Source organism: Neoarius graeffei, chromosome 24 (genome assembly GCF_027579695.1).
Source record: "Neoarius graeffei isolate fNeoGra1 chromosome 24, fNeoGra1.pri, whole genome shotgun sequence".
Classification (NCBI taxonomy): Eukaryota; Metazoa; Chordata; class Actinopteri; order Siluriformes; family Ariidae; genus Neoarius; species Neoarius graeffei.
Window position 1 is genome coordinate 44,652,438 of NC_083592.1, and position 9,280 is coordinate 44,661,717.

Genomic DNA, 9,280 nt, shown 5'->3' on the forward strand with positions numbered 1-9,280 from the left:
AGTCACCAGGTCATCACAGGGCTGACACATAGACACAGACAACCATTCACACTCACATTCACACCTACGGTCAATTTAGAGTCACCAGTTAACCTAACCTGCATGTCTTTGGACTGTGGAGGAAACCGGAGCACCCGGAGGAAACCCACGCGGACACGGGGAGAACATGCAAACTCCGCACAGAAAGGCCCTCGCTGGCCACGGGGCTCGAACCCGAACCTTCTTGCTGTGAGGCGACAGTGCTAACCACTACACCACCATGCCGCCCCAGTGCCTATGTCATCAATCTTATTTTAATTTGAGCAAAGCTCCATATACACTCCACTAAGTTTGCTAAACAGAAGTCTAGCTTTCCTGTTTTCACATCCTACTGTATATGAAACCGTATCTGGATACAGTAAAGCATTGCTTAAATCCAAAAGCCATTAAGACCAGTACTCTATGTAATCAATGTAATAGGCCTATCTCATCCTTGCTGGGGTTTATCCAAATATATATCACCATATAAATCTCATTATGCTGAATGATTGCATGCGCTGACACCCGATCTTTACGCTTCAGCTGTTCATGTAACTTGCAATAGTACCATAACCCCTTTTTATGTGCTGTATAAATACTGTATGCATCTGAAAAATTTTCTTTACTTCTATGTATTCAAGATTCAAGAGAGCTTTATTGTCAATACATCCATCTACAAGTATACAGTGGATTGAAATACTGTTTCCCTCAGGCTCCCAATGGTGCATTTACAGAGAAAATAGAATATTACAAAATAAGGTATATAAATAACTATCTATAGCTAACTAAGTAGACATCTAGCTATCGAAGTACAATAAACAACATAAATGACAAGACAAAGACAGATGCAAAGTGGCATTGTGCATTTGTGTGCAAATGTTCATTTAGTACAAAAATACAATAAACTGCAGTTCAGTTTGAAGAGTTCAAGTTTTACCAGGGTATTACAACAAGACAAGACAGGTGCAATGTGAGCGTTATGCACGTGTGTGTGAATGGGCAGTGTAGTGCAAATGGATGAGAAACCGTAGTTTCAGTTTGAACTGTTTGATTTCTGTCGGTCCTTTGGGAGTAACAGTGAGTTGAGGTCTCTGACTGCCTGGAGGAAGAAGCTGTTGCAGTGTCTGGCAGTGACAGTTTGGATGCTTCGGGTGCCAGATGGCAGGAGGGAGAACGGTGCACGTGATGGGTGGGACTTGTTCTGCACAATGCTGTTGGCACAGCAGACGATGTGCTTCTTATAGAGTTGGGAGAGAAATCCCAATAATCCTCTCTGCCATCCTCACCATCTGCTGCAGGGACTTTTGTTCAATGTATAGTTTGGTCTGAACAATTCAGTTTAAAGAAGAAGATAGAAAAATGCTAATCTTATGTGTTTGGACCCCTAATAAGAAAGAAGGAAAGAAAGAAAGAAAGAAAGAAAGAAAGAAAGAAAGAAAGAAAGAAAGAAAGAAAGAAAGATTTTTTGGCTTTATACCTGCTCACATCTTCAAATTAGCCGTTTGTGGAATTCACTCCCAGCAACTGTATTCCCTACCACTCCAGATGTGGACATATTCAAGTCAGCAGCAAATGCATACCTCCTGGATCAGGGTTTTTAAAACATCTTTTTTGTGTGTTCACATTTCTGTTTCGTCTGGTGGTCATGGTATTGATTGTAGTTCATACCTGACTGGGACATGGTGACCTGTGAACCTTAGCTTATGGGGTCCAGACCCTTAAACTGTGGGCAAACGGCACACCCATCCAGGTGCTGTTTTATTTTATTTTTTTCCCCAGTAGGGCTCAGTGTAGGTATTCCAGCTAACCATGACCACCTATGAACCATGTCTTGCTTGTTGTCTAACTGTCCCTGTTTTTTTTTATTTTTGGCATTTATCTTTTGCAGTGTAACTATGCTTTTGCATTGGGCCACTTTTCATCTTTCTTGATGGTTCCACCAGGCCCAGATGAAAAACAAGCTTAAAATAAATAAATAAAATAAACAGTTGAGACTGTAGGGTGCAGAATACCTATAAATGCAAATAGATGTCAGTTATAACAACCTTAGATGTTTCCCCCTAGTATTACCCCAATTTAGGCCTGTTATGGATCTGTTGTTTTTCTTACAGATTTCAAAAATGACAAAATTTATGTGGCACAAAGAAAAGTGAGCAGTAAAATAAAGTTTCTGCAGGTACATTGTGAAGAAGAAAAAAAAATCCAAAAGTAGGAAAAGTTATTTGCAAGCCATGGTGAGTTACAAGAAGGGACCTGGTTGTGGAAAACGAGTACAATGGGTGTGGTTTTTCCTTGATTGTGAGGGATAAAGCACACCTGTGCTGGATAGGAGATCTTCCTGTCCCTTTTCTTCTCAGTTCATCCTGAATAGCTTCTCTAACTTCCTGAAAACATCTGAGTTCAGCAACAGGTAAGTTAATCAGAGTGTTATAGCTATATGTAAAACAAGGGATTAATTGCATTAAGTGAGTTTTCTTGATTTATTCTTTTTGGCTAAACTTGATTGCATTAGTAACCAGAAATGTTTGCTTTTCTCAAAGGGTGATTGGCATTTGGATAACACAAAACATATATGGGTTTTGGAAAAGATGAGTAGAATTTGATGAAAATAGATGCCTTTGACATTGCAAGGGGGTTAAATACGATGCCTTTAGGCTACAGATTGTTTCTTGGTTATGACTAAAGTCAATTTTTTCCTCTTGAAGCATGGTTTCTCATGCTGAGTTTAACAAGGCAGGACAGAAGCCTGGTTTGCAGGTATGGAGGATTGAGAAAATGGACTTGGTGGCAGTCCCTGAGAATCTTTATGGGAGCTTCTATACTGGAGACACCTACATTGTCCTCAATACCATCAAGCAACGTTTAGGAAATCTACAATATGATCTTCATTTTTGGCAAGGTGAGCCCATGACCTAAAAAAATACAAGTTATTTGATGTACCCCTTTTGTTCAAGATGTTCTAGTTGGATAAGAACCTAATGTAATGCTTCCAGGCGATGCCTGCACTACAGACGAAAGTGCTGCAGCGGCCATTTTTGCTGTCCAAATGGATGACCATCTTGGAGGAACGCCTGTTCAGTATCGAGAGGTCCAGGGCCATGAATCTAAAGCATTTATAGGTTACTTCAAATCTGGTCTTCAGTACATGGTGAGCAGGATAATGCATTTGAACATGGTGATAAATGAGGCCTGGTTTTGGCCTGCCAATGAATTTAGTTCTTCTAAATCCTCAGCAAGGTGGTGTGGCATCAGGGTTGAGACATGTGGCCTCTAATGCCACAGGAATACAGAGAGTCCTGCATGTTACAGGCAGACGAATGGTCAGGGCGACTGAGGTTCCTGTGAGCTGGGACAGCTTCAATCAGGGAGACTGTTTCATTCTGGACCTTGGTGATGTAAGGGAACAGATGTTCACTGAATGTTTATATTGTCAGCTTTTATACGTTGGTGAAATGTATGGATTAATTAGCCCTTTTTATTTATGATGTACACCAGGAAATCTACCAATGGTGTGGCACAAAGAGTAATCACTTTGAAAGGTTAAAAGCCACCAAAGTTTCTAAAGGAATCTGTGATAACGAGAGAGCTGGAAGAGCAAAATTGTACATCTGTGAAGAGGGGTTGGAGCCAGAAAAGATGCTGGAGGTAGATTTTGTCTAGAGTATCTTCTGCATTTTCTATAAAGATATTAATTGGATTGAATACATGAAATCTAGTTCTATGTTAACTTTTCAGATTAATTTTTTTGACACCATGCCCCCAAAATTTTGATGCTATGTCCCAAAAGTATTTTTGTAAACAAAATTCTTCTATAATGGCATTAAGATTCTTGGACCAAAGCCTGAGCTTCCTGATTCACACTGTGACGACTTTGAGACTGACTCATCGAATAGAAAGATGGCCATGTTATACAAGGTGAGACTCAACTGGTTTCTTAATCTGACTTGATACTGACTTAATTTATTACAATGAAAAAATGTATAATCCCACACTAAGGTGTCAGATGCCAGTGGGGAGATGTCTATCATGTTGGTTGCAGCGGAGAATCCGTTCTCTCAGAACGACCTGGAGTCGACTGATTGTTTTATCTTGGACCATGGTGGTGATGGCAAGATCTTTGTCTGGAAAGGTTTGGAAAGTCCCATATATTTAAGTTGTTGAATATAACACTTGTGTAGTGTGCACCTTCTGTTGCTTTTTAACCCATTAGGAAAGATACCTTCCTGATTAAGTATGAATGAGCCAATTGCAGGTAAAGATGCCAGCCCAGAGGAGAGGAGTGCTGGGATGAAGGCTGCAGAAGAGTTCATTCAGAGAATGGGGTACCCAAAACACACCCAGGTTCAGATCCTGCCTGAAAATGGAGAGACCCCACTTTTCAAACAGTTCTTCAAATCCTGGTGTGATGTGGCCCAAACTGAAGGAATGGGAAAGGGATATGTATCGAACAAGATTGCCAAGATTAAGGAAGTACCCTTTGATGCAGCTACGCTCCATGTCTCAAGTGCTATGGCTGCTCAGTATGGGATGATTGACAAAGGGGATGGGGAGAAAAAGGTAAAAACACATGAAATAACAGGAAAGTAAGATTTAGCTATTAGTTCAACCAAAAGGCATAGAACATGCCACAAGATATCTTGGCATTAGACCTCTACACTTGCTGACGGCTTGATTAGGAATACTATATGCCTGGCTTATTCGTGCAATTATCCAATTGGTCAGCAGCACAATGCATGGACTTGGGTGACCAGAGCAGAATAGGTGCCACTCCTGACAGCCAAATGCAGGAATCTGAGGCTCCAGTGGGTATTAGGGTAATCGAAACTAGGCATTTGAGGATTAAAATCCATTACCTGATGGGTTAGAGAAGCAGCTTTGGGGCTAAAATCTTGCTGGTTTGGTTCCCTGGACCAGCAGGAATGGCTGAAGTACCTTTGAGCAAGGCACCTAACTGCTCCTGAGGCTGTTCTGGGTAAATTGTATGTCGCTCTGGATAAGAGCATCTGCTAAATGCCTGTGGGGTGGCCTTGGGCTGAAGTGCCCTTGAGCAAGGTACCTAACCCCTAACAGCTCCCTGGGTGCTGTAGTATGGCTGCCCACTGCTCTGGGTGTGTGCATGTGTTCACTGCTTCAGATGGGTTAAGTGCAGAGGATGAATTTCACTGTACTGGAGTGTGCATGTGACAAAGGCTGCTTCTTCTAATGGAACAAAACCATGCTGTGCCCCCCCCCCCCCCCCCCACCCCCAATGGTGGCTATGATAACTGAAGCTCTTGACCTTTATCTGTTTTTTTTTTTTTTTTTTTTATAAATGCATTTTGCTGCTGCCACAATTGGCTGATCTTTAGATAACTGCATGAATGAGCAGGGGTTCTGTTAGAGTGGCCAGTGAATATATGTAATGTACAACTGCTGCAATTAGCTTTTTAGAAGACCTTTACCAATGCAATTCAGTTTGGCTTCTTTTTGTATGAAGATTTGGCGTATTGAAGGATCAGACAAGGTGGCTGTTGATCCCTCAACCTATGGCCAGTTCTATGGAGGAGACAGCTACATCATCTTGTACAACTACCAGCATGGGGACCGCCAAGGACAGGTTATCTACATCTGGTGAGAAATGGACAACCAACAAAGTCCTTGTAGTGATTTCATTTTGAATGGCTGCCTGAGCGTAGGTCAGATGCTTTCTGTTCATGTTACAAGTAACCATATCCAACAAGATCACAACTCCATCACTTACACCATTATTGGTATCTGTTGTACAAATTGGATGATTTCAGTTGTTGCTAGTAGGGTTGTCTTTTGTTTGCATGCAGGCAGGGTGAGGATTCTAGCCAAGGTGAGAAAGGAGCTTCCTCCATCTTGGCCACTCAGCTGGATGAGGAACTGGGTGGAGGAGCAGTGCAGGTGACTGGCTACTTACTGTTTTTATGGATTTGCACCTGCGTTTAGAAGCTTGGTTTAAGACTTGGCTAGGTTTATTAATGTCATGGATTAGTACTTGGGTACAGGTTTCTGCAATTTTTTTTTTTTTTTCCCTTTTTGACCAGTTCACACAGTTCCTCTCACACAAGCTAACCTAGTGGTACATGCTGGGAAGCTTGTGCTTTTACTCCAAAGTACATTTGATTTCCTTAATTTTTTTAGGATGGCACACAATCAACATTTCTGTAAGTGTGCCAGTATTCGCTGGCAGGTATATTTTATTGTACCTTTAGGGGTACAACAGCTTGTCACTGGGGCAGTACTCTTTACTGCTTGGGAACATGTACCTTTTTGGGGCCAAAAAGGTACACAGTTCTTGAGGTCCAAAAATGAGCCCTAGGGCACACAGACGTGTACCTTGGGGGACAGAAATGGACTCCTGCTGTACCCCTATTTCTGACGGTGTGTAACCTGCAGGAAGGTGCTCAATGGAAAACTATGAGCATACTCAAAACATCAAGCAGTTTAACACCCACCCATCTGTAACTGACTCAAGTTTATTAAAAGGCTTGAAGAAAAATGGATTTCACTAATGTAGTCCTCATCTTGCCTTAGGTCCGAGTGATTCAAGGTAAGGAGCCTGTCCACCTCATGAGTCTTTTTGGAGCCCAACCAATGGTGGTTTACAAAGGTGGGACTTCCAGAGAAGGTGGTCAGTCAAAAGCATCAACAATCCGCCTCTTTCAAGTTAGGTCTAACGCTGCTGGGAACACGTGGTCAGTTGAGGTGAGTTGATCAAATGGATTGAAAAAGTGGACAAATTTTGCAATTGGAACAAACTCGCCTCCTTTTGTCCCAATTAAGGTTGATCCAGTGGCTTCCAACCTAAATTCCAACGATGTGTTCGTTTTGGTGAACCCACCAGACTCAGTGCTGTGGGTGGGTCAAGGTGCCAGTGATGTTGAGAAGCATGGTGCTAAACAGCTCAATGAGATTTTAGGAGTGCAGGTTTCTGAAGTGAGCGAAGGTGAAGAAGGAGGTATGGCAGCTGTCGGAGCTGAAGTGTTTATGCAGTTACTGTAAAATGACCATTTTTACACCTATTGCTTATTTTTGAAGATAACTTCTGGGAAGCTCTTGGAGGGAAAACGGAATATCACACATCTGAAAGACTAAAGAGCAAAATGGATGCTCATCCTCCTCGTTTGTTTGCTTGCTCTAACAAAACAGGGCAGTTCCGTGTAAGGGTTTTTCTTTTCCCCCTCTCTGAGGTGAAATGGCCATAGTGGTACACATCCATCACTCCATACATCACCTGTCAATTTAAAAAAGGCTTTTCCTATTAGATTGAGGAAGTACCAGGAGAGATGACTCAAGAGGATCTGGCTCCTGATGATGTCATGATCCTGGACATTTGGGATGAGGTAAAAGCTTGAGCAGCACCATAAGCAAACCCAGGTTGTGTGTACAGCTATAAACAATGTAGTGATTCTTCTATTTGCTTCCAAGGTCTTTGTTTGGATTGGAAAAGAGGCCAGGGATGAAGAAAAAACTGAGGCTGTAGCATCGGGTACGTCTTATGTAGTTTATAAAGTCATGCAACAAACTGTTCTACCTTCTGTGGTTTTTTTTTTTTTTTTTTTTTTTGTGTGTGTGTGAGAGAACTACTTTTGGTACTTTTTACAAAACAAATGCAGGTGCTAGTAAGTGCAGGGAAATGACTTCTAAGCTATTTGGGTTCAGGGCAGCAGGGTGGTGCAGTGGTTAGCATTGTTGCCTCACAGCAAGGAGGTTCGGTGTTTGAACTGTGTGGCCTTTCTTTGGAGGTTCCAGGTTCTCCCTGTGCCTGCATGGGTTTCCTCCAGTCCAAAGACAAGTGGATTAGGTCACCTGTCTTGCTCAAAGTCAGCTGGAATTGGCTTTAGTCCCCCCCCCCCCCATGACCCTGACAGATGAGCAGTATAGAGAGCTTGCATGTGACGTCACAGCTGATCCAGATTGTAACAGACGCCATCTTGTCGGTCAAACGCCATATTTCCGCTGCCTTCTGGTTCTGCTTCTACCTTTTTCTTCTGGAAAACCCTACTGTATACAATTCTACAACGGCTGCGGCTACAAGCTCTCCCTACCTGTGCACGTTTTTTTGTGTGTTTTTGCGTGTTCGTCTGTACCGGACTTCAATATCCACTACAACTGTATGGACTTGCTGGACATTGGTTTCCAGCAGAAAATGGTTTGTAGCGATTTCCATCGCATGCACAACATTCCGGACGAGATGGCGAGACCAGCAGGGTCTCCGTGGATTATCGGGTCTGGCAGGCGAAGGAGGCGTCGTCGGGAGAGGAAGCAAAAGCGAGGCTGCAGAGCTGGCCTGTTGACTAAGCTCAGAAAACAGCCACTCAAACCTCCACTGCCAAGCCTCTATCTCTCCAACGCCAGAGCCATGGTAAACAAGACGGACGATTTGGAATTACAGCTGGAATTGCCTTATTCTATTCTATAATCAGCTGGTCAGTGCTATACTAGATACTGCTATATCTAGTATCAGCGCTAGTAATACTTAAGTGACTTACCCGTCCAATGAGGATTATTTTCTTGTTTACAAGATGCCACATCTGAGGGCGGCTGACAAATCCTGAATTTCTGTAAAGATAACTGTGCAGAGACTTATAAGCACGCAGTGCTTCACCACTGAACAGCGAGGGGAAAGTTAGAGGTAATTATACACATCTGGGTATTCCACCTCTGGCAGTTCCATATCCACTGACACAGTCGTGAAAACTATGTCCGGTAAGCCATAAGGGTCACTAATCTGTAGGTCGTTTATTTTAGACCTCTAGTTATCTGTTCATTAGAAAAATGAGCCGTGTAGTCTGTCGGTTGAAATTTATCCATCTTGTACACGAGTGCAGCAGTATTCAGCAGTGTTTTTTACCGACAAGATGGCGGCTGTGTACTTTCCAGTCACGTGACTGCAAGATCTCTATGGATGGACATTTAGTTTCATGGCTGGCAGAGTGAAATGCCTGACATTTTGCTTTTATGTACCTACTGCATGTATTATCACGATTGACACTTTCTCCACTTGTTCCTCAGCTGTCAGGTACATCGAAACCCATCCTGCCATGAGGGACAAGAGGACTCCTATTGTGAAGATAATGCAGGGCTTTGAGCCTCCCACATTCACAGGGTGGTTCCTAGGATGGGATTATGATTACTGGAGCTTGGATCCACTGGAACGGGCTTTGGCTGCTTTGCAGTACTGAATCTACAACTGTTTAATGTGGCAGATTGTATTAGAAGTCTCATTCTAAATGAATAAATCCACAGCTAGTAG

The 9,280-nt window shown here is 42.7% G+C and overlaps 1 protein-coding gene across 1 annotated transcript; it reads left to right on the top strand.

The window, feature by feature from the left end:
* Window positions 1–2,355: 2,355 nt before the first annotated feature.
* LOC132872467 (gelsolin-like) lies at window positions 2,356–9,266 on the top strand. The gene is made up of 16 exons (XM_060907306.1): window positions 2,356–2,428; window positions 2,724–2,917; window positions 3,012–3,166; window positions 3,252–3,413; window positions 3,514–3,663; window positions 3,844–3,933; window positions 4,015–4,147; window positions 4,271–4,575; window positions 5,495–5,628; window positions 5,835–5,925; window positions 6,559–6,729; window positions 6,808–6,982; window positions 7,063–7,184; window positions 7,290–7,367; window positions 7,453–7,513; window positions 9,040–9,266. The coding sequence occupies exons 2-16, from the start codon at window positions 2,725–2,727 to the stop codon at window positions 9,207–9,209; spliced, it is 2,190 nt and encodes a 729-aa protein (XP_060763289.1). The 5' UTR covers window positions 2,356–2,428; window position 2,724; the 3' UTR covers window positions 9,210–9,266.
* Window positions 9,267–9,280: the final 14 nt, after the last annotated feature.

Bases quoted from the DNA above. Each gene is read 5' to 3' on its own strand.
- LOC132872467 (XM_060907306.1), top strand. From the start codon at position 2,725: ATGGTTTCTCATGCTGAGTTTAACAAGGCAGGACAGAAGCCTGGTTTG. The intron at 3,934-4,014 runs GTGAGACTCAAC...TCCCACACTAAG, and splicing joins AGATGGCCATGTTATACAAG to GTGTCAGATGCCAGTGGGGA. The intron at 7,514-9,039 runs GTACGTCTTATG...CTTGTTCCTCAG, and splicing joins AACTGAGGCTGTAGCATCGG to CTGTCAGGTACATCGAAACC.